General features: G+C 33.0%; 7 protein-coding genes across 7 annotated transcripts; 4 read left to right on the plus strand and 3 right to left on the minus strand.

Moving 5' to 3' along the window:
• The first annotated feature begins 1,689 nt into the window (after nt 1–1,689).
• On the plus strand, nt 1,690–2,043 carry LOC148761517 (protein DOWN-REGULATED IN DIF1 11-like). The gene has a single exon (XM_088808628.1). The coding sequence runs from the start codon at nt 1,690–1,692 to the stop codon at nt 2,041–2,043; it is 354 nt and encodes a 117-aa protein (XP_088664754.1).
• A 3,868-nt stretch (nt 2,044–5,911) lies between these two features.
• Nucleotides 5,912–8,366, plus strand: LOC148761518 (serine carboxypeptidase-like 44). Its single transcript, XM_088808502.1, has 10 exons — nt 5,912–6,143; nt 6,275–6,379; nt 6,462–6,554; nt 6,641–6,733; nt 6,948–7,036; nt 7,149–7,448; nt 7,543–7,676; nt 7,785–7,883; nt 8,021–8,135; nt 8,229–8,366. The coding sequence occupies exons 1-10, from the start codon at nt 5,912–5,914 to the stop codon at nt 8,364–8,366; spliced, it is 1,398 nt and encodes a 465-aa protein (XP_088664628.1).
• A 1,623-nt stretch (nt 8,367–9,989) lies between these two features.
• On the minus strand, nt 9,990–10,346 carry LOC148761519 (protein DOWN-REGULATED IN DIF1 11-like). Its single transcript, XM_088808629.1, has one exon. The coding sequence runs from the start codon at nt 10,344–10,346 to the stop codon at nt 9,990–9,992; it is 357 nt and encodes a 118-aa protein (XP_088664755.1).
• Nucleotides 10,347–12,688: 2,342 nt separating this feature from the next.
• LOC148761520 (protein DOWN-REGULATED IN DIF1 11-like) lies at nt 12,689–13,042 on the plus strand. Its single transcript, XM_088808630.1, has one exon. The coding sequence runs from the start codon at nt 12,689–12,691 to the stop codon at nt 13,040–13,042; it is 354 nt and encodes a 117-aa protein (XP_088664756.1).
• A 1,357-nt stretch (nt 13,043–14,399) lies between these two features.
• On the minus strand, nt 14,400–14,902 carry LOC148761521 (uncharacterized). The gene is made up of 2 exons (XM_088808631.1): nt 14,606–14,902; nt 14,400–14,411 (listed from the first exon to the last, which is right to left on the minus strand). The coding sequence occupies exons 1-2, from the start codon at nt 14,900–14,902 to the stop codon at nt 14,400–14,402; spliced, it is 309 nt and encodes a 102-aa protein (XP_088664757.1).
• Nucleotides 14,903–16,910: 2,008 nt separating this feature from the next.
• LOC148761522 (serine carboxypeptidase-like 44) lies at nt 16,911–19,365 on the plus strand. Its single transcript, XM_088808485.1, has 10 exons — nt 16,911–17,142; nt 17,274–17,378; nt 17,461–17,553; nt 17,640–17,732; nt 17,947–18,035; nt 18,148–18,447; nt 18,542–18,675; nt 18,784–18,882; nt 19,020–19,134; nt 19,228–19,365. Exons 1-10 carry the CDS (start codon nt 16,911–16,913, stop codon nt 19,363–19,365), a joined length of 1,398 nt encoding a protein of 465 aa, XP_088664611.1.
• A 5,253-nt stretch (nt 19,366–24,618) lies between these two features.
• On the minus strand, nt 24,619–24,975 carry LOC148761523 (protein DOWN-REGULATED IN DIF1 11-like). Its single transcript, XM_088808632.1, has one exon. The coding sequence runs from the start codon at nt 24,973–24,975 to the stop codon at nt 24,619–24,621; it is 357 nt and encodes a 118-aa protein (XP_088664758.1).
• Between the last annotated feature and the right edge of the window lie 1,615 nt (nt 24,976–26,590).

The following is a 26,590-nucleotide window of genomic DNA, read 5'->3' on the forward strand; positions in this document are numbered from 1 at the left end:
TGTCTTTCCACATCTCGGAGCACTTTACTTACAAGTCCTAGCTTCGTTAGGATGCACCTCAATCACGTTAAAGAGAACAAATCCAATAATATGCAGTGACTTATTCTCTTCGATCAATGACCTACGAAGCACATGAGAAAACAGCGTCCAAGCTTGATTCTCCTCTGATATATCCAGAGAAGAAGTGAAAACATTGTCTTGAACTTATAGGTTCTTGCAACGGCTTGCTGTGCTTAGCTATGCCAACGAAAACTCTTATGTTATGGAAACCCAGTATAATCATTCTTCCCCTCTCTTGTCCCTGAGACAAGGGTATGGGGGACAATTTCGGATTCGAGTATAATCATTCTTATGATGATTACAAACCCATAAGATTTGTTTGTGTTATAAATTGGGTAGATTTATCAGAAGCCACCGTTGAGATCTATTCACTGAAATCTAATACTTGGAAAAGAAAATACAAATCTTCCCTCTTTCTATAATCTTTTCTTCGTCCTTTATTGGGATGTGATATATTTATATTCGGGTATTATTCGACGTCAAATTCTTGGATTTGACCTGACATTTGAGAAGTTTGAGGCCTTGCCACCACCTAATGATGCAAAAGAGGGACGTGATTTTACATTGCAAATGTCTGGAGGATGCCCAAGTTTTGGTTAAAATCTTTCTAGGGGTAGCATAGAGAGTAGGCAATTAATGCCTAAATGTAGGCAGGACTTCCTTTCATTTTCTTAGATTAGATATTGCCTGATACATTAGTAACAAATCGATGAAGATGTTTTTAAATCATTTAGATTTTGATTATATATTGTACAAATAATGATTTAACATTATGAAGATCGAGACCACTTGTTTTTGCAGCAAATTTGGTTTCTTTTCATATCCTTTTTTATAAGCATCCAATGTTTTGGTTTCTTATAGTTTGCTTGCACCCAGGTACGCATCATGATAAGGAGGAAGTTTTTGTTATTGTCTCATAGGCCTATGTTATTTTGCTCCCAAGTGATAAATTATATAATTTGCAGTGCAAGATGAGCATATCAATAGAATTCAATTAAAATGTGGAATTCTCAGTACAATCATTAAAAGATGACAAGATTTAAGACATTTATCATAATCTCTGCCAAGTTCTGGTTCCTTTGAAAACCAAAAGGTGGATGTGAGTGGGACTTGTTCATTTTGTAAGCTGATGGCAATAAAATTGTTGACCGCAGCAAGCAAAATGCATTATGCTCTGGTCTAAGGATGGAGCTTTGGAATCCCCTTAAAGTGGCTGTGGCTGCTTTATTATTATATAGTTGTTGTCGGTCTTTCTTAGGAAGAACAATGAACACATTAAATTAAGAAAGAAAAAAGAAGGAAGAGTTATATATGGAGAATGAGCAAATAGTTGAAGAAAGGATAATCTAATAAAATTAGATTATAAATCTCATCCACACATTCTAGAAGAAACAAATACAATTGAAATTCTTAAGAAACGAACATAATTAAGAGTTTTTGCCCATTAGTACCTGATCAAGTGGAATACTTACAAATGCTATTAAAGCTGAAATGTTTTAAAGATTTTTATAACGTCTTCCCTCCCTTGACCCTATAAATGAACATTTTCTTGGCAAATCAGTTCTTGCAGCAGTACAAAAGTATTCTGCCAACAATCAAAACAAGAGAAGTTAGTATTCCTTGAGTGTAATGGCGAGTTTCAACATTTATATTGCTTTCGGTGTTTTGGTTATTATGACAAGTGGAGCGGTCATGGCTCGTGATGTTGATCCGATCAAAGCAAACAATTGTGAAACTAAGATGACAACGCATTGTGTTATTGAGGTTTTCGCCAGTATATTCAAGACCGGAACTGTTTCTGATGATTGTTGTCATGAACTTATAGGACTTGGTCAGCTTTGCCATAATGCCTTGGTGAAGAAAACTCTTCAAAATCCTCTTTTTAAAAATAACGATACATCAGTAATCTTATCAAGGGCAGCTCAGGTATGGAAGAAGTGTACTCCAGTTGGCGAGGATGTTTCGCCCACTCCTTCTCCTTGAGAGGGTTAATAATTTATTTTATCAATAAAAATTCAAAAAAAAAAAATTTACTTTCCATGTTATTCCTTTTTGGATAAAGGCAAATCAATTTCATTATAGTCTTCCACATGTCCAAAAGCACCGTGCATCATGCGGCAGCCAGATTGTATACAGCTTTTTTGAATTATTATTATTTGGACGTTTTATGTGTCCTGCTCTCTTTCAATTTCCTTCCTGCATAGAACTCTAATGAATAATGGACTTTTTTCCATATTCAACTCTTGAATTTTGAATATGCATCCGATTAGCCTTAACAGATCCCTATACGCTTTTATCACTTTGAACCGCTTTTACAAAATTTGAGGACTCCTCTAAAGATTTGTCAAATCACCATACATTAATCCTCTGCGTTGCTGTTCACCGTTGGCATCAGAACTTGTTGTAATTCATCACGTCTGCCAATTCCACCCTTTGCAAGCTGATCAACCTTTCTATTCACTTCTCCGAAAACATGAGTAACTCGCCGTTGCTTATACAATAATATTTGTAGACAACTCACTTTTTTTAGGGTCACTCTTGTAAATTTTAAAATTAAATTAAATTAAGGCCACTTTTTATAAGTAATCACATATTTTAATATTACAAAGAAGCTGATTGTTTCTGACGAAATTTTCTGTAGGAAAAAGTCAAATTTCCATACATATAATGGTATTTTTGTTCAAATCATGATGTCATTTTTATGTATTTAAAATTAATTAGAGTAAGACCTTTTTAAATGATTAATCCAATTTTAGCCCTGCAAAAAAATTGACTTTTTGCAACAAAATTCCATAGAAAAGGTTTGTGCAAAATGTAGTAAGCAACGCCAATGGTTGAAAAATTAAAAAATTTCATCAATAAAAATTTTAAATTTTCAACGAAAATTTTCGTTGACAAAGGCAAAAAAATAGTTGGACAAGTAGACTAATCGGTCGGTAATTATAGTATCAATCGGTAGAAAACTATTGAATTTACTTATGAATTTTATCGATGATGAGGTAATTAATTACTTATGGAATTCCATTGATTTTTCCATCAATAAAATTAATAAAAATCATCATGAATAATCTGGTTCTCATCTCGACTCAAAATTCAAATCCACAATTCATAACAAAAGTCAATGTTGAAATATGAAATCGAAATTTAACCCTAATCAAAATCGTACACGACACAAACCCTTTTGTGGCATAATCGCCCCTATAAAAAAACAGTATATATGAAACGCTTCTAAAACAAGCCCAAAAACATGGAAGCCACTGTATGATATGTTATCGCTTTGTTATAATTTATTAAAATATTTTGTTATGTAACATTAATGTCTCCGCTCTTCGAAGATTTCTCATTCCAAATCCTGAAAACCCAACAAATGCGTTGAAATCAAAAGTTTAGGATCATGATTTCTTTAATACCATAGGATACAATATTGCAAATCACAAAGGTAATATTTTTTTAATATTTATTGATAAAACTAAATTTTCAACCTTCCTAATATGGAGAAGGAGAGGGCGAAACATCTTTTTTAACTAAAGTGCACTTATTCCATACTTGTGCACCTCTTGATAAGATCACCGATGTATCATTATTCTTAAATAGAGGATTTTCAAGAGTTTTCTTGATTAATGCATCATGACAAAATTTACCGAGTCCTATCAGCTCAATGCAACAATGATCCGTAACAAGTCCGGTCTTGAATATACTTGCAAAAACTTCATTGACACAACGCAATGTCATCTTAGTTTCACAGTTATTTGCCTTGATGGGATCAACATCACGAGCCATGACCGCTCCACTTGCCATAATAACCAAAACTCCAAAAGCAACATAACTATTGAAACTTGCCATTGCGACTCAAGGAGTAATTGATGTCTCTCGTTTTGGTTGGCAGGATACTTTGGTACTGCTGCAAGAATTAGTTTGCCTAGAAAATGTTTATTTATAGGATAACCATGAGGAAGGAGGGACTAAGATGTATTTAAAAACGTTTTAAAGAGATTTCAGGTTCAATAGCATTAAAGTTTTTGTTTTATGAATTAATTCGTTAAATTTTCAACCAGAAGAGTTTTTTTCTTAGTGTAGCATTCAATAATTCTTCAGTTATCAAAACGTTTTAAAGGAGAGTTACATTAGTCTCAAAAAAAAAAAAAAAATTTCTGGCCACCATATTAAGTTTGATAGTTTGTGAATTTAATGCAGCAAATATGAATGAATCCATTCCCTTTTCAATATTTGAGCTCGAGATTAACATTTTTCAATATTCGAGCTAGCCAATTATAAGTCTTTCTCTCATGTTTCTAAGCTTCTTGTGTTGTTAGCTGGCTTGATGCCTAATTCAGATGTAACTACTTCATTGATTGCAATGTGGTAAAGCTTGGCACTATAGTTTTCAAATATGTATTGACTATATTCTGTTACATGGACGGGTATTACATAAGGATACATCATGTTTTTGACAAATTTTTACATTAATTTTGTAGATACAAGTGTCAATACCCCGTATGAATAATAAAGTATTCAAAAACTGTCGGATACAAATAAGTTGAGATAAATTGAAGAGTCCGTGTTACATATTCCGTCAATTTTAATCATTTTGAAAGTTGACATGGTGAATTTTTTGAAGCTATTGCTTACATGATTCTTTTTTTTTTTTTTCAAAAAGGATATTGCCTACATGATAACTTAAGGCCATAGTGCTGCAGCAAGGTTAGTTTGTTGAGTATCTTCTCCCATTTGTTTATTGATCTCTAAGATTTTACATACTGAGAAAAGCAAAAATATTTTACAGCACAAGGGTTTCAAATGAGTTGGGAGCTGGACATCGTACGCGGGCTAAGAATGCCACGGCTGTCACACTCAAGCTTTCCATCATCCTCGCTCTTGCAGTTGTCCTTGCTTTAGCATTTGCTCATAATATTTGGGCTGATTTCTTTAGTAACAGCTCTTCAATTATAAAGAAATCTGGCTCAATGACACCCGAGCTTTTGATCTTTTCAGGGAGTCTTATCAAGTTAATTAATCTTCCTTAGGATTCCCTTTATGCTTTATTGTTCTTTAGGGTTTGTGGATGGGCTTAATATGCGGTCTCTCCCGCCAAGCTGGTGCCCTATTGTTCATTGCGTTGTACAGAAGATGGACTAAAGTTGAGCTTCATGCAGAAAATGATATGGAAACTGGCAACTGAATATTGCATATTTTGTTGGATCGTTGAGAATATTAATAACAATTAAATGGGCCAAAACTTGACGAAGTTAAACTAGTTGTTGAAAAGAAACGATTTACACAATTAATGGGCTAGTCCCTTACCCTTCGAGAAAAGAAAAGTAAATAAATCTCGTTGTATTCAATTATTAAGTAAGAACTTCAATTGATAATTTTAGGAAACATATCTCGTCATAAAAAACAAACAAGTGGTTCTTGTATTTCTAAGTCAAGCCACCTCTTATATTTAGAAAACCAAAAAGAAAGATTCTCGATTCTAAATAGGTTGTCACTCCATTTATTTTTCCTTTCTCGAGCTATCATCTTTTTCTCATAAAAAGTGATGTTGTAAGTGCTGTATTCCTCTATATCTGACATTGATTTGTTGCAACAAACTAAACCACTGAACACTTAAATAAGCTATAGTAACATCAAAATTACTTGTCTCAAAAGAAAATAAAAGTTGTTATTACCCTTGGAAGCCAGGGTATTGTTCCAACGAGATTTTGTTTACTTAGAAACAAAAAAAGAAAATTGAAACCACTATATATATATATATATATTTTTTCAATGGAATTGTAGATTACTCAATAAAAATAAGCAAATATTTGCAATCTCTGTTCTTCTCTTATTCTAAGATCTCAATCTATTGTCAATGGATAACAGGATATTCCTTCTTGGCCTTTTCCTGTTCGCGTTTGGCGGTGTTAATGGATTTCCCATGAATGATCTAATCGAAAAATTGCCCGGACAACCAAATGTTACTTTTAGACAATTTTCTGGCTACATTGACATTGATGCAAAGGCCGGTAGAAGTCTGTTCTATTATTTTGTTGAAGCTGAAAAAGATCCAATGAATCTACCTCTCACTATTTGGCTAACGGGAGGTTAGGCTTTTGTATTGCTCCTTAATTTTGTTTGGTTTTTATTTCAAACTTATGAATCCATGTTAGGTAGCAATATTTTTTAATGTATTGACAAATGACAAGAAAAAGTTTAAAATTGATTATATGTTCAGGACCAGGCTGTGGTTCAGTTGGAGATGGATTTTTAAGTGTTGGTCCTTTCATTACTACAGCTAATGCTCATGGCCTTCAAAGAAATCCATATTCTTGGATCAAAGGTTGATATTATGCTTGTAACTTAGAACTTGACGTATAGATTTGTTTCAATAGCTATTGACTTTTTCTATTCACATATTTTAGTGACAAATCTCCTATTTATTGATTCCCCTATTGGAGCGGGATGGTCCTACTCAAACACAAGCAGGGACTACGAAGTTGGAGATGATAGTACTAGTAAGCTCATGTTCAACCCAATAATTTCCTTATTTTCTTTTTTTGTGTCAATATTTAATAAAATTTTCCTTCATTGTATTTTATAGATAAAGACTTGCTTACATTCATACTCCAATGGTTTGAAAAGCACCCGAATTTTAAGTCTAGAGATTTATATCTTGGCGGATCAAGCTATGCAGGTTCGAAAATTAATCATTTCATTTTTCCATCTGAAAGTCAAAAAAGTTCGTTGTAGTTTCATTTAGTTTAGAATTTGATGAAGAATTAATTCGCTGTTCATGAAAATTGAATAGAAATTATGACCCCTAAAAAATATGTTTCTTTTCGGTTTGCATGTCGTAACCTTTTATATATAAATTTCATTTCACTTATAAAAGTGTTAATTTTTCTCAGGGCACTTCATACCCAATTTCGCTAATTCCTTGCTCGATTACAATAACAACCAATCAAACAGTTCCAAGTTCAACATCAAAGGATTGGCAGTAAGAAATATCTTGATCTAACCACTCTTAAGTCCTTTTGCGTAATTAGTTGTCTCAAAGAAATATTTTTCTGACAATTTTAGGTCTTTTTTTTCTTTTTATCTTTAAATAGTTGGGGAATCCACTTCTTCGTAATAAGCTAGACACTCTTGCAGTATATGATTTCTTTTGGTCACGTGGGATGATTAATATTAACTTACACCAACAAATCTTGAAAGAATGCAATGGAATTGACGAAGACAACTATTCCAATAATGCTACCAAATGGTCTGAACCATGCCAACAAGCCATGGATAAAGCCGAAATGGCTGCTTTTATTGTATCTTCCACGAATGTAGCTAAGGCAAGACGCTTTGATGTTCTTCGAGACCCTTGTGATGAAAAATGGGAAGACCTTGTGTTAGGAAAGGAGGTATTCATGTTGTTTCTCTGTGTATTATTATGAAACGTATTCGCTTTTCTTTTATTTATAATTTATATATTAATCATTTTCTCTGCTGCTACAGGTTACGAAGGTTAGTTTTGAAGTAGATATGTGCATTCCTTTTAGGGCAGATTTCTATTTCAACATTCCGGAAGTTCAAAAAGCTTTTCATGGGAATCGAACCAATTTAGGGTACCAATGGAAGGGTTGTTTTGAGTAAGTTCTCTTATTTAGAAAATTTTGCACATTAGGATCTCGTCCAGTGACCTGTAACTAATGTTTATACTCTTTGTTTTTCTTTTTAAAATCTTCATAATCTACTAGGAAAAGTGGTCTTAAATATAGTGATGCTGATAAAGACATTGACATGCTGCCTGCATTGAAAAAGATTCTCCAACAATCTATCCCTATTACAATATTCAGGTTTGCATTATATATATGTATAATATGTTTCTTACTTGAGACTAAAACAAGTTTTAGTAAATATATTAAACAGAAATTACGTGGCTGACTTATTTACGTTATTTTCTTTTATCTTTTCATCCAATATCATGTTACAGTGGAGACCAAGATGCTATAGTGCCAACCATTGGAACCTTAAACCATGTTAACAAGTTAGCCAAGGATATGAATTTGAATTTGACAAAAGATGAAGCCTGGAATCATGAAAACAAGGTTTTTGGTTTCTCCATTTGTATTTTACTTAATTATTTATTTATCATTTTCTTCTTAATCAATATCATATTAATTTGTCTGATTAATGGATAGGGTGGAGGCTGGATGTACTCGTACGACAATTTATTGAATTTCATGACTGTAAAAGGAGCTAATCATCATGTGACTTTTTCTAAACCATCTGAAGCTTTGTTTATCTTCACAAATATTGTACTTAATCAATCACAATGAGTTAGCCGATCTCAACAAGGCCTTGATGTCTCATATTCTTTTCTTCTGCCTACAAAAGGAAAAGGGAAAAGAAAGACATCATGGTAATTTTATGTTTTGTTGTAACGAAATAGCATTGAATTTATATTTTTTGTACACTTATTGCAATTAAACAATTAATATACATTGAAATTTGTCTTAGTGACGAATGCAAATGCTCTGGTATGATTTTTTGCATATTTTCCCGCCTCTATATGATAATAAAAACTCAAATAAGGAGTAAAATTTAATCTCATAATCAAATCGTTTTCAGTTAACTTGATTAAAAATTGAAAATTGTTCACTCCTAGAGGCCGCTATCGTTTTATTTCTTTTGAACGACTGTCGAGCCAAATTAAGGTTGATAGACTGAACATGATTTGCCAATTACAAATGCAAGGTGAAGTGGGATTTGCTTTTAGTTGCAGTCCTCAGAAAAAAGTCCCACATTAAATGGATAATCCAATAATTAATATTTTTTTTAAGGATGGGCATGAGTTGTATAAGTGCCGAGCTCGGTAACGTGGTCTTGTAACCAAGAGGGGCACTAAAGTGGTCGAATGTTGCCAACGGATGCCTCAAAGAGCTAGAGTTTAACCTTCTTCTTTGTGAAGATCTTGTGCTCCACCCTTACCCTTGGGAAAAGGGACCCCCACCCTCCATGGATGGGTAGCCGATCAAACTCTTTGATTAATATATGATTCCGCCTAGGCACTGAACGACCAACTTTTTATCATTTCTTCCAACTCTATCTTTTGAAGAAAATATGAAACAGAATGTGTAGATTACATCGTAATCTAGTTTTAATTAAGCTATCTTTTCTTTTTACCTTTTGAATTCTTCTTTATTCCTTAATTTAGTTGCCCATATGAACTGGTCTCTTTCCGTCCCTAATAGAGTTGGATTTCCAAAACCTGGCTAAAATATTGGTCATTGTCTAATATTCTTCAGAGATTCTCTTTCTTTTAATTTGAATAAAAAGATCAGAACTCAACTTTTTAAATGAAAAATACAAATACTTATCATTAAATGATATACTCAAATGCCGTTACTTGAGAATTCTTAAAACAGAATAAAAACCACGAAATTCATGGAAACTCTTTAGGAGTAAAGTACCTTGGGACCAAATCTTTTTAGGAAATGCCCTAGCAATTCACTATTTCTTTTCATGCCAATGTCGAGCAAAATTAGGGTTGATAGAATGAACATGATTTGTCAATTACAAATGCAGGCTAAAGTAGGATTTACTTTTACTTGCAGCCCTTGGATAAATCCCACATTAAATAGATAATCCTATAATTAATATGTTTATTAAAGGTGAGCATGAGTTCCAAGAGGTGTCTTCTTCTGATGTTGATGACAAGGCAACAAGCTACATTTCCTATATCCGACACCGTTTGTGTGGAGAGTGTTGATTCTTCGGAAAGGCAAGTAGCAGGAAATGTTTATAGAAGATTTCTCATTCCAAATCCTGAAAACCCAATGAATGCGCTGGAATCAAAAGTTTAGGATCATGACTTCTTTAATAGCATAGGATACAATATTGCAAATCACAAAGGTAATATTTTTTTAATATTTATTGATAAAACTTAATATTCAACCTTCCTAATAAGGAGAAGGAGAGGGCGAAACATCTTTGCTAACTAAAGTACACTTATTCCATACTTGTGCACCTCTTGATAAGATCACCGATGTATCATTATTCTTAAATAGAGGATTTTCAAGAGTTTTCTTGATTAATCCATCATGACAAAATTTACCAAGTCCTATCAGCTCAATGCAACAATTATCCGTAACAATTCCGGTCTTGAATATACTTGTAAAAACTTCATTGACGCAATGTAATGTCATCTTAGTTTCACAGTTGTTTGCCTTGATGGGATCAACATCACGAGCCATGACCGCTCCACTTGCCATAATAACTAAAACTCCAAAAACAACATAACTATTGAAACTTGCCATTGCGACTCAAGGAAGAACGATGTCTCTCGTTTGGTTGGCAGACTACTTTGGTACTGCTGCAAGAATTAATTTTCCTAGAAAATGGTCATTTATAGGATAACCATGAGGAAGGAGAGATTAAGATGTATTGAAAAATGTTTTAATGAGATTTCAGGTTCAACAGCTTTAAATTTTTCGGTTTATAAATTCATTGGCTAAATTGTAAACCAAAAGAGTTTTTATTATTATTATTATTAGTATTATAGTATTTAGTAACTTCAGTTATAAGAATGTTTTAAAGGAAAGTGACATTAGTCTAAAAAAAATGATTTCCAGCCACCGTATTAAGTTTGATAGATTGTGACATTAATGAATGAAAAACACAAGAGATAGTCATCTCTCGTCTTAATAAATCTTATTCCTTTTTCAATGTTGGAGCTCATGATAAACCTTTTTCAATATTTGAGCTCCAGATTTTCAAGTTGAAATCTTAGAATCTTAACAAGTTGAAAAAATTATAGAACATGAAATTGATAAAAAAGAAATGATATTCAAGTACAATTTGACAACAATTTCTTATTCGTTAGATTAGAGCACACTGCAGGTAATCAGGCACCGATTACATATTATTATTTAAACTTACATCATCTTGTAAATTTATAGGGCATTTTCGATGTCTTTCCACATCTCGGAGCACTTTACTTACAAGTCCTAGCTTCGTTAGGATGCACCTCAATCACGTTAAAGAGAACAAATCCAATAATATGCAGTGACTTATTCTCTTCGATCAATGACCTACGAAGCACATGAGAAAACAGCGTCCAAGCTTGATTCTCCTCTGATATATCCAGAGAAGAAGTGAAAACATTGTCTTGAACTTATAGGTTCTTGCAACGGCTTGCTGTGCTTAGCTATGCCAACGAAAACTCTTATGTTATGGAAACCCAGTATAATCATTCTTCCCCTCTCTTGTCCCTGAGACAAGGGTATGGGGGACAATTTCGGATTCGAGTATAATCATTCTTATGATGATTACAAACCCATAAGATTTGTTTGTGTTATAAATTGGGTAGATTTATCAGAAGCCACCGTTGAGATCTATTCACTGAAATCTAATACTTGGAAAAGAAAATACAAATCTTCCCTCTTTCTATAATCTTTTCTTCGTCCTTTATTGGGATGTGATATATTTATATTCGGGTATTATTCGACGTCAAATTCTTGGATTTGACCTGACATTTGAGAAGTTTGAGGCCTTGCCACCACCTAATGATGCAAAAGAGGGACGTGATTTTACATTGCAAATGTCTGGAGGATGCCCAAGTTTTGGTTAAAATCTTTCTAGGGGTAGCATAGAGAGTAGGCAATTAATGCCTAAATGTAGGCAGGACTTCCTTTCATTTTCTTAGATTAGATATTGCCTGATACATTAGTAACAAATCGATGAAGATGTTTTTAAATCATTTAGATTTTGATTATATATTGTACAAATAATGATTTAACATTATGAAGATCGAGACCACTTGTTTTTGCAGCAAATTTGGTTTCTTTTCATATCCTTTTTTATAAGCATCCAATGTTTTGGTTTCTTATAGTTTGCTTGCACCCAGGTACGCATCATGATAAGGAGGAAGTTTTTGTTATTGTCTCATAGGCCTATGTTATTTTGCTCCCAAGTGATAAATTATATAATTTGCAGTGCAAGATGAGCATATCAATAGAATTCAATTAAAATGTGGAATTCTCAGTACAATCATTAAAAGATGACAAGATTTAAGACATTTATCATAATCTCTGCCAAGTTCTGGTTCCTTTGAAAACCAAAAGGTGGATGTGAGTGGGACTTGTTCATTTTGTAAGCTGATGGCAATAAAATTGTTGACCGCAGCAAGCAAAATGCATTATGCTCTGGTCTAAGGATGGAGCTTTGGAATCCCCTTAAAGTGGCTGTGGCTGCTTTATTATTATATAGTTGTTGTCGGTCTTTCTTAGGAAGAACAATGAACACATTAAATTAAGAAAGAAAAAAGAAGGAAGAGTTATATATGGAGAATGAGCAAATAGTTGAAGAAAGGATAATCTAATAAAATTAGATTATAAATCTCATCCACACATTCTAGAAGAAACAAATACAATTGAAATTCTTAAGAAACGAACATAATTAAGAGTTTTTGCCCATTAGTACCTGATCAAGTGGAATACTTACAAATGCTATTAAAGCTGAAATGTTTTAAAGATTTTTATAACGTCTTCCCTCCCTTGACCCTATAAATGAACATTTTCTTGGCAAATCAGTTCTTGCAGCAGTACAAAAGTATTCTGCCAACAATCAAAACAAGAGAAGTTAGTATTCCTTGAGTGTAATGGCGAGTTTCAACATTTATATTGCTTTCGGTGTTTTGGTTATTATGACAAGTGGAGCGGTCATGGCTCGTGATGTTGATCCGATCAAAGCAAACAATTGTGAAACTAAGATGACAACGCATTGTGTTATTGAGGTTTTCGCCAGTATATTCAAGACCGGAACTGTTTCTGATGATTGTTGTCATGAACTTATAGGACTTGGTCAGCTTTGCCATAATGCCTTGGTGAAGAAAACTCTTCAAAATCCTCTTTTTAAAAATAACGATACATCAGTAATCTTATCAAGGGCAGCTCAGGTATGGAAGAAGTGTACTCCAGTTGGCGAGGATGTTTCGCCCACTCCTTCTCCTTGAGAGGGTTAATAATTTATTTTATCAATAAAAATTCAAAAAAAAAAAATTTACTTTCCATGTTATTCCTTTTTGGATAAAGGCAAATCAATTTCATTATAGTCTTCCACATGTCCAAAAGCACCGTGCATCATGCGGCAGCCAGATTGTATACAGCTTTTTTGAATTATTATTATTTGGACGTTTTATGTGTCCTGCTCTCTTTCAATTTCCTTCCTGCATAGAACTCTAATGAATAATGGACTTTTTTCCATATTCAACTCTTGAATTTTGAATATGCATCCGATTAGCCTTAACAGATCCCTATACGCTTTTATCACTTTGAACCGCTTTTACAAAATTTGAGGACTCCTCTAAAGATTTGTCAAATCACCATACATTAATCCTCTGCGTTGCTGTTCACCGTTGGCATCAGAACTTGTTGTAATTCATCACGTCTGCCAATTCCACCCTTTGCAAGCTGATCAACCTTTCTATTCACTTCTCCGAAAACATGAGTAACTCGCCGTTGCTTATACAATAATATTTGTAGACAACTCACTTTTTTTAGGGTCACTCTTGTAAATTTTAAAATTAAATTAAATTAAGGCCACTTTTTATAAGTAATCACATATTTTAATATTACAAAGAAGCTGATTGTTTCTGACGAAATTTTCTGTAGGAAAAAGTCAAATTTCCATACATATAATGGTATTTTTGTTCAAATCATGATGTCATTTTTATGTATTTAAAATTAATTAGAGTAAGACCTTTTTAAATGATTAATCCAATTTTAGCCCTGCAAAAAAATTGACTTTTTGCAACAAAATTCCATAGAAAAGGTTTGTGCAAAATGTAGTAAGCAACGCCAATGGTTGAAAAATTAAAAAATTTCATCAATAAAAATTTTAAATTTTCAACGAAAATTTTCGTTGACAAAGGCAAAAAAATAGTTGGACAAGTAGACTAATCGGTCGGTAATTATAGTATCAATCCGTAGAAAACTATTGAATTTACTTATGAATTTTATCGATGATGAGGTAATTAATTACTTATGGAATTCCATTGATTTTTCCATCAATAAAATTAATAAAAATCATCATGAATAATCTGGTTCTCATCTCGACTCAAAATTCAAATCCACAATTCATAACAAAAGTCAATGTTGAAATATGAAATCGAAATTTAACCCTAATCAAAATCGTACACGACACAAACCCTTTTGTGGCATAATCGCCCCTATAAAAAAACAGTATATATGAAACGCTTCTAAAACAAGCCCAAAAACATGGAAGCCACTGTATGATATGTTATCGCTTTGTTATAATTTATTAAAATATTTTGTTATGTAACATTAATGTCTCCGCTCTTCGAAGATTTCTCATTCCAAATCCTGAAAACCCAACAAATGCGTTGAAATCAAAAGTTTAGGATCATGATTTCTTTAATACCATAGGATACAATATTGCAAATCACAAAGGTAATATTTTTTTAATATTTATTGATAAAACTAAATTTTCAACCTTCCTAATATGGAGAAGGAGAGGGCGAAACATCTTTTTTAACTAAAGTGCACTTATTCCATACTTGTGCACCTCTTGATAAGATCACCGATGTATCATTATTCTTAAATAGAGGATTTTCAAGAGTTTTCTTGATTAATGCATCATGACAAAATTTACCGAGTCCTATCAGCTCAATGCAACAATGATCCGTAACAAGTCCGGTCTTGAATATACTTGCAAAAACTTCATTGACACAACGCAATGTCATCTTAGTTTCACAGTTATTTGCCTTGATGGGATCAACATCACGAGCCATGACCGCTCCACTTGCCATAATAACCAAAACTCCAAAAGCAACATAACTATTGAAACTTGCCATTGCGACTCAAGGAGTAATTGATGTCTCTCGTTTTGGTTGGCAGGATACTTTGGTACTGCTGCAAGAATTAGTTTGCCTAGAAAATGTTTATTTATAGGATAACCATGAGGAAGGAGGGACTAAGATGTATTTAAAAACGTTTTAAAGAGATTTCAGGTTCAATAGCATTAAAGTTTTTGTTTTATGAATTAATTCGTTAAATTTTCAACCAGAAGAGTTTTTTTCTTAGTGTAGCATTCAATAATTCTTCAGTTATCAAAACGTTTTAAAGGAGAGTTACATTAGTCTCAAAAAAAAAAAAAAAATTTCTGGCCACCATATTAAGTTTGATAGTTTGTGAATTTAATGCAGCAAATATGAATGAATCCATTCCCTTTTCAATATTTGAGCTCGAGATTAACATTTTTCAATATTCGAGCTAGCCAATTATAAGTCTTTCTCTCATGTTTCTAAGCTTCTTGTGTTGTTAGCTGGCTTGATGCCTAATTCAGATGTAACTACTTCATTGATTGCAATGTGGTAAAGCTTGGCACTATAGTTTTCAAATATGTATTGACTATATTCTGTTACATGGACGGGTATTACATAAGGATACATCATGTTTTTGACAAATTTTTACATTAATTTTGTAGATACAAGTGTCAATACCCCGTATGAATAATAAAGTATTCAAAAACTGTCGGATACAAATAAGTTGAGATAAATTGAAGAGTCCGTGTTACATATTCCGTCAATTTTAATCATTTTGAAAGTTGACATGGTGAATTTTTTGAAGCTATTGCTTACATGATTCTTTTTTTTTTTTTTCAAAAAGGATATTGCCTACATGATAACTTAAGGCCATAGTGCTGCAGCAAGGTTAGTTTGTTGAGTATCTTCTCCCATTTGTTTATTGATCTCTAAGATTTTACATACTGAGAAAAGCAAAAATATTTTACAGCACAAGGGTTTCAAATGAGTTGGGAGCTGGACATCGTACGCGGGCTAAGAATGCCACGGCTGTCACACTCAAGCTTTCCATCATCCTCGCTCTTGCAGTTGTCCTTGCTTTAGCATTTGCTCATAATATTTGGGCTGATTTCTTTAGTAACAGCTCTTCAATTATAAAGAAATCTGGCTCAATGACACCCGAGCTTTTGATCTTTGCAGGGAGTCTTATCAAGTTAACTAATCTTCCTTAGGATTCCCTTTATGCTTTATTGTTCTTTAGGGTTTGTGGATGGGCTTAATATGCGGTCTCTCCCGCCAAGCTGGTGCCCTATTGTTCATTGCGTTGTACAGAAGATGGACTAAAGTTGAGCTTCATGCAGAAAATGATATGGAAACTGGCAACTGAATATTGCATATTTTGTTGGATCGTTGAGAATATTAATAACAATTAAATGGGCCAAAACTTGACGAAGTTAAACTAGTTGTTGAAAAGAAACGATTTACACAATTAATGGGCTAGTCCCTTACCCTTCGAGAAAAGAAAAGTAAATAAATCTCGTTGTATTCAATTATTAAGTAAGAACTTCAATTGATAATTTTAGGAAACATATCTCGTCATAAAAAACAAACAAGTGGTTCTTGTATTTCTAAGTCAAGCCACCTCTTATATTTAGAAAACCAAAAAGAAAGATTCTCGATTCTAAATAGGTTGTCACTCCATTTATTTTTCCTTTCTCGAGCTATCATCTTTTTCTCATAAAAAGTGATGTTGTAAGTGCTGTATTCCTCTATATCTGACATTGATTTGTTGCAACAAACTAAACCACTGAACACTTAAATAAGCTATAGTAACATCAAAATTACTTGTCTCAAAAGAAAATAAAAGTTGTTATTACCCTTGGAAGCCAGGGTATTGTTCCAACGAGATTTTGTTTACTTAGAAACAAAAAAAGAAAATTGAAACCACTATATATATATATATATTTTTTTTCAATGGAATTGTAGATTACTCAATAAAAATAAGCAAATATTTGCAATCTCTGTTCTTCTCTTATTCTAAGATCTCAATCTATTGTCAATGGATAACAGGATATTCCTTCTTGGCCTTTTCCTGTTCGCGTTTGGCGGTGTTAATGGATTTCCCATGAATGATCTAATCGAAAAATTGCCCGGACAACCAAATGTTACTTTTAGACAATATTCTGGCTACATTGACATTGATGCAAAGGCCGGTAGAAGTCTGTTCTATTATTTTGTTGAAGCTGAAAAAGATCCAATGAATCTACCTCTCACTATTTGGCTAACGGGAGGTTAGGCTTTTGTATTGCTCCTTAATTTTGTTTGGTTTTTATTTCAAACTTATGAATCCATGTTAGGTAGCAATATTTTTTAATGTATTGACAAATGACAAGAAAAAGTTTAAAATTGATTATATGTTCAGGACCAGGCTGTGGTTCAGTTGGAGATGGATTTTTAAGTGTTGGTCCTTTCATTACTACAGCTAATGCTCATGGTCTTCAAAGAAATCCATATTCTTGGATCAAAGGTTGATATTATGCTTGTAACTTAGAACTTGACGTATAGATTTGTTTCAATAGCTATTGACTTTTTCTATTCACATATTTTAGTGACAAATCTCCTATTTATTGATTCCCCTATTGGAGCGGGATGGTCCTACTCAAACACAAGCAGGGACTACGAAGTTGGAGATGATAGTACTAGTAAGCTCATGTTCAACCCAATAATTTCCTTATTTTCTTTTTTTGTGTCAATATTTAATAAAATTTTCCTTCATTGTATTTTATAGATAAAGACTTGCTTACATTCATACTCCAATGGTTTGAAAAGCACCCGAATTTTAAGTCTAGAGATTTATATCTTGGCGGATCAAGCTATGCAGGTTCGAAAAATAATCATTTCATTTTTCCATCTGAAAGTCAAAAAAGTTCGTTGTAGTTTCATTTAGTTTAGAATTTGATGAAGAATTAATTCGTTGTTCATGAAAATTGAATAGAAATTATGACCCCTAAAAAATATGTTTCTTTTCGGTTTGCATGTCGTAACCTTTTATATATAAATTTCATTTCACTTATAAAAGTGTTAATTTTTCTCAGGGCACTTCATACCCAATTTCGCTAATTCCTTGCTCGATTACAATAACAACCAATCAAACAGTTCCAAGTTCAACATCAAAGGATTGGCAGTAAGAAATATCTTGATCTAACCACTCTTAAGTCCTTTTGCGTAATTAGTTGTCTCAAAGAAATATTTTTCTGACAATTTTAGGTCTTTTTTTTCTTTTTATCTTTAAATAGTTGGGGAATCCACTTCTTCGTAATAAGCTAGACACTCTTGCAGTATATGATTTCTTTTGGTCACGTGGGATGATTAATATTAACTTACACCAACAAATCTTGAAAGAATGCAATGGAATTGACGAAGACAACTATTCCAATAATGCTACCAAATGGTCTGAACCATGCCAACAAGCCATGGATAAAGCCGAAATGGCTGCTTCTATTGTATCTTCCACGAATGTAGCTAAGGCAAGACGCTTTGATGTTCTTCGAGACCCTTGTGATGAAAAATGGGAAGACCTTGTGTTAGGAAAGGAGGTATTCATGTTGTTTCTCTGTGTATTATTATGAAACGTATTCGCTTTTCTTTTATTTATAATTTATATATTAATCATTTTCTCTGCTGCTACAGGTTACGAAGGTTAGTTTTGAAGTAGATATGTGCATTCCTTTTAGGGCAGATTTCTATTTCAACATTCCGGAAGTTCAAAAAGCTTTTCATGGGAATCGAACCAATTTAGGGTACCAATGGAAGGGTTGTTTTGAGTAAGTTCTCTTATTTAGAAAATTTTGCACATTAGGATCTCGTCCAGTGACCTGTAACTAATGTTTATACTCTTTGTTTTTCTTTTTAAAATCTTCATAATCTACTAGGAAAAGTGGTCTTAAATATAGTGATGCTGATAAAGACATTGACATGCTGCCTGCATTGAAAAAGATTCTCCAACAATCTATCCCTATTACAATATTCAGGTTTGCATTATATATATGTATAGTATGTTTCTTACTTGAGACTAAAACAAGTTTTAGTAAATATATTAAACAGAAATTACGTGGCTGACTTATTTACGTTATTTTCTTTTATCTTTTCATCCAATATCATGTTACAGTGGAGACCAAGATGCTATAGTACCAACCTTTGGAACCTTAAACCATATTAACAAGTTAGCCAAGGATATGAATTTGAATTTGACAAAAGATGAAGCCTGGAATCATGAAAACAAGGTTTTTGGTTTCTCCATTTGTATTTTACTTAATTATTTATTTATCATTTTCTTCTTAATCAATATCATATTAATTTGTTTGATTAATGGATAGGGTGGAGGTTGGATGTACTCGTACGACAATTTATTGAATTTCATGACTGTAAAAGGAGCTAATCATCATGTGACTTTTTCTAAACCATCTGAAGCTTTGTTTATCTTCACAAATATTGTACTTAATCAATCACAATGAGTTAGCCGATCTCAACAAGGCCTTGATGTCTCATATTCTTTTCTTCTGCCTACAAAAGGAAAAGGGAAAAGAAAGACATCATGGTAATTTTATGTTTTGTTGTAACGAAATGGCATTGAATTTATATTTTTTGTACACTTATTGCAATTAAACAATTAATATACACTGAAATTTGTCTTAGTGACGAATGCAAATGCTCTGGTATGATTTTTTTCATATTTTCCCGCCTCTATATGATAATAAAAACTCAAATAAGAAGTAAAATTTAATCTCATAATCAAATCGTTTTCAGTTAATTTGATTAAAAATTGAAAATTGTTCACTCCTAGAGGCCGCTATCGTTTTATTTCTTTTGAACGACTGTCGAGCCAAGTTAAGGTTGATAGATTGAACATGATTTGCCAATTACAAATGCAAGGTGAAGTGGGATTTGCTTTTAGTTGCAGTCCTCAGAAAAAGTCCCACATTAAATGGATAATCCAATAATTAATATTTTTTTTAAGGATGGGCATGAGTTGTATAAGTGCCGAGCTCGGTAACGTGGTCTTGTAACCAAGAAGGGGATTAAAGTGGTCAAATGTTGCCAACGGATGCCTCAAAGAGCTGGAGTTTAACCTTCTTCTCTGTGAAGATCTTGTGCTCCGCCCCTACCCTTAGGAAAAGGGACCCCCACCCTCCATGGATGGGTAGCCGATCAAACTCTTTGATTAATATACGATTCCGCCTAGGCACTGAACGACCAACTTTTTATCATTTCTTCCTACTCTATCTTTTGAAGAAAATATGAAACAGAATGTGTAGATTACATCGTAATCTAATTTTTATTAGGCTATCTTTTCTTTTTACCTTTTGAATTCTTCTTTATTCCTTAATTTAGTTGCCCATATGGACTGGTCTCTTTCCGTCCCTAATAGAGTTGGACTTCCAAAACCTGGCTAAAATATTGGTCATTGTCTAATATTCCTCAAAGATTCTCTTTCTTTTAATTTGAATAAAAAGATCAGAACTCAACTTTTAAAATAAAAAATACAAATACTTATCATTAAACGATATACCCAAATGCCGTTACTTGAAAATTCTTAAAACAGAATAAAAACCACGAAATTCATGGAAACGCTTTCGGAGTAAAGTACCTTGGGACCAAATCTTTTTAGGAAATGCCCTAGCAATTCACTATTTCTTTTCATACCAATGTCGAGCAAAATTAGGGTTGATAGAATGAGTATGATTTCTCAATTACAAATGCAGGCTAAAGTAGGATTTACTTTTACTTGCAGCCCTTGGATAAATCCCACATGAAATAGATTATCCTATAATTAATATGCTTATTAAAGGTGAGCATGAGTTCCAAGAGGTGTCTTCTTCTGATGTTGATGACAAGGCAACAAGCTACATTTCCTATATCCGACATCGTTTGTGTGGAGAGTGTCGATTCTTCGAAAAGGCAAGTAGCATGAAATGTTTATAGAAGATTTCTCATTCCAAATCTTGAAAACCCAACGAATGCGCTAGAATCAAAAGTTTAGGATCATGATTTCTTTAATACCATAGGATACAATATTGCAAATCACAAAGGTAATATTTTTTTAATATTTATTGATAAAACTTAATTTTCAACCTTCCTAATAAGGAGAAGGAGAGGGCGAAACATCTTTGCTAACTAAAGTGCACTTGTTCCACACTTGTGCACCTCTTGATAAGATCACCGATGTATCATTATTCTTAAATAGAGGATTTTCAAGAGTTTTCTTGATTAATGCATCATGACAAAATTTACCAAGTCCTATCAGCTCAATGCAACAATTATCCGTAACAATTCCGGTCTTAAATATACTTGTAAAAACTTCATTGACGCAATGCAATGTCATCTTAGTTTCACAGTTGTTTGCCTTGATGGGATCAACATCACGAGCCATGACCGCTCCATTTGCCATAACAACTAAAACTCCAAAAACAATATAACTATTGAAACTTGCCATTGCGCCTCAAGGAAGAATAATGTCTCTCGTTTTGCTTGGCATAATACTTTGGTACTGCTGCAAGAATTAATTTTCCTAGAAAATGGTCATTTATAGGATAACCATGAGGAAGGAGAGATTAAGATGTATTGAAAAATGTTTTAATGAGATTTCAGGTTCAATAGCTTTAAATTTTTCGGTTTATAAATTAATTGGCTAAATTATAAACCAAAAGAGTTTTTATTAGTATTATTATTGTTATTATAGTATTAAGTAACTTCAGTTATTAGAATGTTTTAAAGGAAAGTGACATTAGTCTAAAAAAAATGATTTCCAGCCACCATATTAAGTTTGATAGATTGTGACATTAATGAATGAAAAACACAAGAGAGAGTCATCTCTCGTCTTAATAAATCTTATTCCTTTTTCAATGTTCGAGCTCATGATAAACCTTTTTCAATATTTGAGCTCCAGACTTTCAAGTTGAAATCTTAGAATCTTAACAAGTTGAAAAAATTATAGAACATGAAATTGATAAAAAAGAAATGATATTCAAGTACAATTTGACAATAATTTCTTATTCGTTAGATTAGAGCACACTGCAGGTAATCAGGCACCGATTACATATTATTATTTAAACTTACATCATCCTGTAAATTTATAGGGCATTTTCGATGTCTTTCCACATCTCGAAGCACTTTACTTACAAGTGCTAGCTTCGTTAGGATGCACCTCAATCACGTTAAAGAGAACAAATCCAATAATATGCAGTGACTTATTCCAAATCCTGAAAACCCAACAAATGCGCTGGAATCAAAAGTTTAGGATCATGATTTCTTTAATACCATAGGATACAATATTGCAAATCACAAAGGTAATATTTTTTTAATATTTATTGATAAAACTTAATTTTCAACCTTCCTAATATGGAGAAGGAGAGGGCGAAACATCTTTTTTAACTAAAGTGCACTTATTCCATACTTGTGCACCTCTTGATAAGATCACCGATGTATCATTATTCTTAAATAGAGGATTTTCAAGAGTTTTCTTGATTAATGCATCATGACAAAATTTACCGAGTCCTATCAGCTCAATGCAACAATGATCCGTAACAATTCCGGTCTTGAATATACTTGCAAAAACTTCAGTGACACAAGGCAATGTCATCTTAGTTTCACAGTTATTTGCCTTGATGGGATCAACATCACGAGCCATGACCGCTCCACTTGCCATAATAACTAAAACTCCAAAAGCAACATAACTATTGAAACTTGCCATTGCGAGTCAAGGAGTAATTGATATGTCTCATTTTGCTTGGCAGAATACTTTGGTACTGCTGCAAGAATAAGTTTGCCAAGAAAATGTTTATTTATAGGAGAACCATGAGGAAGGAAAGACTAAGATGTTTTTAAAAACGTTTTAGTGAGATTTCAAGTTCAATAGCATTAAAGTTTTTGTTTTATGAATTAATTTGATAAATTTTCAACCAGAAGAGTTTTTTATTAGTATAGCATTCAATAATTCTTCAGTTATCAAAACGTTTTAAAGGAGAGTTACATTAGTCTCCAAAAAAAAAAATTTCGGGCCACCATATTAAGTTTGATAGTTTGTGAAATTAATGCAGCAGTATGAAAGAAAAACATAGGAGATAGTCATCCCTCGGCTCGGTAAATCCCATTCCTTTTTCAATATTTGAGCTCGAGATTAACCTTTTTCAATGTTTGAGCTAGCCAATTATAAGTCTTTCTCTCATGTTTCTAAGCTTCTTGTGTTGTTAGCTGGCTTGACGCCTAATTCAGAAGTAACTACTTCATTGATTGCTATGTGGTAAAGCTTGGCACTATAGTTTTCAAATATGTATTGACTATATTCTGTTGCATGGACTCGGGATAGGGTATTACATAAGGATACATCATGTTTTTGACAAATTTTTACATTAATTTTGTTGATACAAGTGTCAATACCCCGTATGAATAATAAAGTATTCAAAATCTATCGGATACAAATAAGTTGGGATAAATTGAAGAGTTTGCGTTACATATTCCGTTAATTTTAATCATTTTGAAAGTTGACATGGTGAATTTTTTAAAGCTATTGCCTACATGATTCCTTTTTTTTTTTTTTTTAAAAAAAAAAGGATATTGCCTACATGATAACTTAAGGCCGTAGTGCTGCAGCAAGGTTAGTTTGTTGGGTATCTTCTCCCGTTTGTTTATTGATCTCTAAGATTTTACCTACTGAGAAAAGCAAAAATATTTTACAGCACAAGGATACATCATGTTTTTGACAAATTTTTACATTAATTTTCTAGATACAAGTGTCAATACCCTGTATGAATACTAAAGTATTCAAATACTATCGGATACAAATAAGTTGGGCTAATTTCTTTAGTAACAGCTCTTCAATTATAAAGAAATCTGGCTCAATGACACCCGAGCTTCTGAACTTTTCAGGGAGTCTTATCAGGTTAATTAATCTTCCTTAGGATTCCCTTTTTGCTTTATTGTTCTGCAGGGTTTGTGGATGGGCTGAATATGCGGTCTCTCCTGTCAAGCTGGTGCCCTATTGTTCATTGCGTTGTACAGAAAATGGACTAAAGTTGAGCTTCATGCAGAAAATGATATGGAAACTGGCAACTGAATATGCATTTTTTGTTGGATCGTTGAGAATATTAATAACAATTAAATGGGCCAATACTTGACGAAGTTAAACTAGTTGTTGGAAAGAAACGATTTACACAATGAATGGGCTAGTCCCTTACCCTTCGAGAAAAGAAAAGTAAATAAATCTCATTGTATTCAATTATTAAATAAGAACTTCAATTGATCATTTTAGGAAACATATCTCATCATAAAAAACAAACAAGTGGTTCTTGTATTTCTAAGTCAAGCCACCCCTTATATTTAGAAAACCAAAAAGAAAGATTCTCGTTTCTAAATAGGTTGTCACTCCATTTATATTTCCTTTCTTGAGCTATCATCTTTTTCGCATAAAAAGTGATGTTGTAAGTGCTGTATTCCTCTATATCTGACAATGATTTGTTGCAACAAACTAAACCAATGAACACTTAAATAAGCTATAGTAACATCAAAATTACTTGTCTCAAAAGAATATAAAAGTTGTTCTTACCCTTGGAAGCCAGGGTATTGTTCCAACGAGATTTTGTTTATTTAGAAACAAAAAAAGAAAATTGAAACCACTATATATATATATATATATTTTTTTTCAATGGAATTGTAGATTACTCAATAAAAATAAGCAAATATTTATTGATAAAACTTAATTTTCAACCTTCCTAATATGGAGAAGGAGAGGGCGAAACATCTTTTTTAACTAAAGTGCACTTATTCCATACTTGTGCACCTCTTGATAAGATCACCGATGTATCATTATTCTTAAATAGAGGATTTTCAAGAGTTTTCTTGATTAATGCATCATGACAAAATTTACCGAGTCCTATCAGCTCAATGCAACAATGATCCGTAACAAGTCCGGTCTTGAATATACTTGCAAAAACTTCATTGACACAACGCAATGTCATCTTAGTTTCACAGTTATTTGCCTTGATGGGATCAACATCACGAGCCATGACCGCTCCACTTGCCATAATAACCAAAACTCCAAAAGCAACATAACTATTGAAACTTGCCATTGCGACTCAAGGAGTAATTGATGTCTCTCGTTTTGGTTGGCAGAATACTTTGGTACTGCTGCAAGAATTAGTTTGCCTAGAAAATGTTTATTTATAGGATAACCATGAGGAAGGAGAGACTAAGATGTATTTAAAAACGTTTTAAAGAGATTTCAGGTTCAATAGCATTAAAGTTTTTGTTTTATGAATTAATTCGTTAAATTTTCAACCAGAAGAGTTTTTTTATTAGTATAGCATTCAATAATTCTTCAGTTATCAAAACGTTTTAAAGGAGAGTTACATTAGTCTCAAAAAAAAAAAATTTCTGGCCACCATATTAAGTTTGATAGTTTGTGAATTTAATGCAGCAAATATGAATGAATCCATTCCCTTTTCAATATTTGAGCTCGAGATTAACATTTTTCAATATTCGAGCTAGCCAATTATAAGTCTTTCTCTCATGTTTCTAAGCTTCTTGTGTTGTTAGCTGGCTTGATGCCTAATTCAGATGTAACTACTTCATTGATTGCAATGTGGTAAAGCTTGGCACTATAGTTTTCAAATATGTATTGACTATATTCTGTTACATGGACGGGTATTACATAAGGATACATCATGTTTTTGACAAATTTTTACATTAATTTTGTAGATACAAGTGTCAATACCCCGTATGAATAATAAAGTATTCAAAAACTATCGGATACAAATAAGTTGAGATAAATTGAAGAGTCCGTGTTACATATTCCGTTAATTTTAATCATTTTGAAAGTTGACATGGTGAATTTTTTGAAGCTATTGCTTACATGATTCTTTTTTTTTTTTTTCAAAAAGGATATTGCCTACATGATAACTTAAGGCCATAGTGCTGCAGCAAGGTTAGTTTGTTGAGTATCTTCTCCCATTTGTTTATTGATCTCTAAGATTTTACATACTGAGAAAAGCAAAATTATTTTACAGCACAAGGGTTTCAAATGAGTTGGGAGCTGGACATCGTACGCGGGCTAAGAATGCCAGGGCTGTCACACTCAAGCTTTCCATCATCCTCGCTCTTGCAGTTGTCCTTGCTTTAGCATTTGCTCATAATATTTGGGCTGATTTCTTTAGTAACAGCTCTTCAATTATAAAGAAATCTGGCTCAATGACACCCGAGCTTTCGATCTTTTCAGGGAGTCTTATCAGGTGAATTAATCTTCCTTAGGATTCCCTTTATGCTTTATTGTTCTTTAGGGATTGTGGATGGGCTTAATATGCGGTCCCTCCTGCCAAGCTGGTGCCCTATTGTTCATTGCGTTGTACAGAAGATGGACTAAAGTTGAGCTTCATGCAGAAAATGATATGGAAACTGGCAACTGAATATGCATATTTTGTTGGATCGTTGAGAATATTAATAACAATTAAATGGGCCAAAACTTGACGAAGTTAAACTAGTTGTTGAAAAGAAACGATTTACACAATTAATGGGCTAGTCCCTTACCCTTCGAGAAAAGAAAAGTAAATAAATCTCATTGTATTCAATTATTAAGTAAGAACTTCAATTGATAATTTTAGGAAACATATCTCATCATAAAAAACAAACAAGTGGTTCTTGTATTTCTAAGTCAAGCCACCTCTTATATTTAGAAAACCAAAAAGAAAG

This window comes from Theobroma cacao, chromosome 7, assembly GCF_053813885.1.
Source record: "Theobroma cacao isolate CCN51 chromosome 7, ASM5381388v1, whole genome shotgun sequence".
NCBI classification, from domain to species: domain Eukaryota; kingdom Viridiplantae; phylum Streptophyta; class Magnoliopsida; order Malvales; family Malvaceae; genus Theobroma; species Theobroma cacao.

Coding starts and splice junctions, on each gene's coding strand:
- LOC148761517 (XM_088808628.1), top strand. CDS start 1,690: ATGGCGAGTTTCAACATTTATATTGCTTTCGGTGTTTTGGTTATTATG.
- LOC148761518 (XM_088808502.1), top strand. CDS start 5,912: ATGGATAACAGGATATTCCTTCTTGGCCTTTTCCTGTTCGCGTTTGGC. Junction 7,037..7,148: donor TCAACATCAAAGGATTGGCA/GTAAGAAATATC, acceptor ATCTTTAAATAG/TTGGGGAATCCACTTCTTCG. Junction 7,449..7,542: donor ACCTTGTGTTAGGAAAGGAG/GTATTCATGTTG, acceptor CTGCTGCTACAG/GTTACGAAGGTTAGTTTTGA.
- LOC148761519 (XM_088808629.1), bottom strand. CDS start 10,346: ATGGCAAGTTTCAATAGTTATGTTGTTTTTGGAGTTTTAGTTATTATG.
- LOC148761520 (XM_088808630.1), top strand. CDS start 12,689: ATGGCGAGTTTCAACATTTATATTGCTTTCGGTGTTTTGGTTATTATG.
- LOC148761521 (XM_088808631.1), bottom strand. CDS start 14,902: ATGGCAAGTTTCAATAGTTATGTTGCTTTTGGAGTTTTGGTTATTATG.
- LOC148761522 (XM_088808485.1), top strand. CDS start 16,911: ATGGATAACAGGATATTCCTTCTTGGCCTTTTCCTGTTCGCGTTTGGC. Junction 17,143..17,273: donor CACTATTTGGCTAACGGGAG/GTTAGGCTTTTG, acceptor TTATATGTTCAG/GACCAGGCTGTGGTTCAGTT. Junction 17,733..17,946: donor TGGCGGATCAAGCTATGCAG/GTTCGAAAAATA, acceptor AATTTTTCTCAG/GGCACTTCATACCCAATTTC.
- LOC148761523 (XM_088808632.1), bottom strand. CDS start 24,975: ATGGCAAGTTTCAATAGTTATGTTGCTTTTGGAGTTTTGGTTATTATG.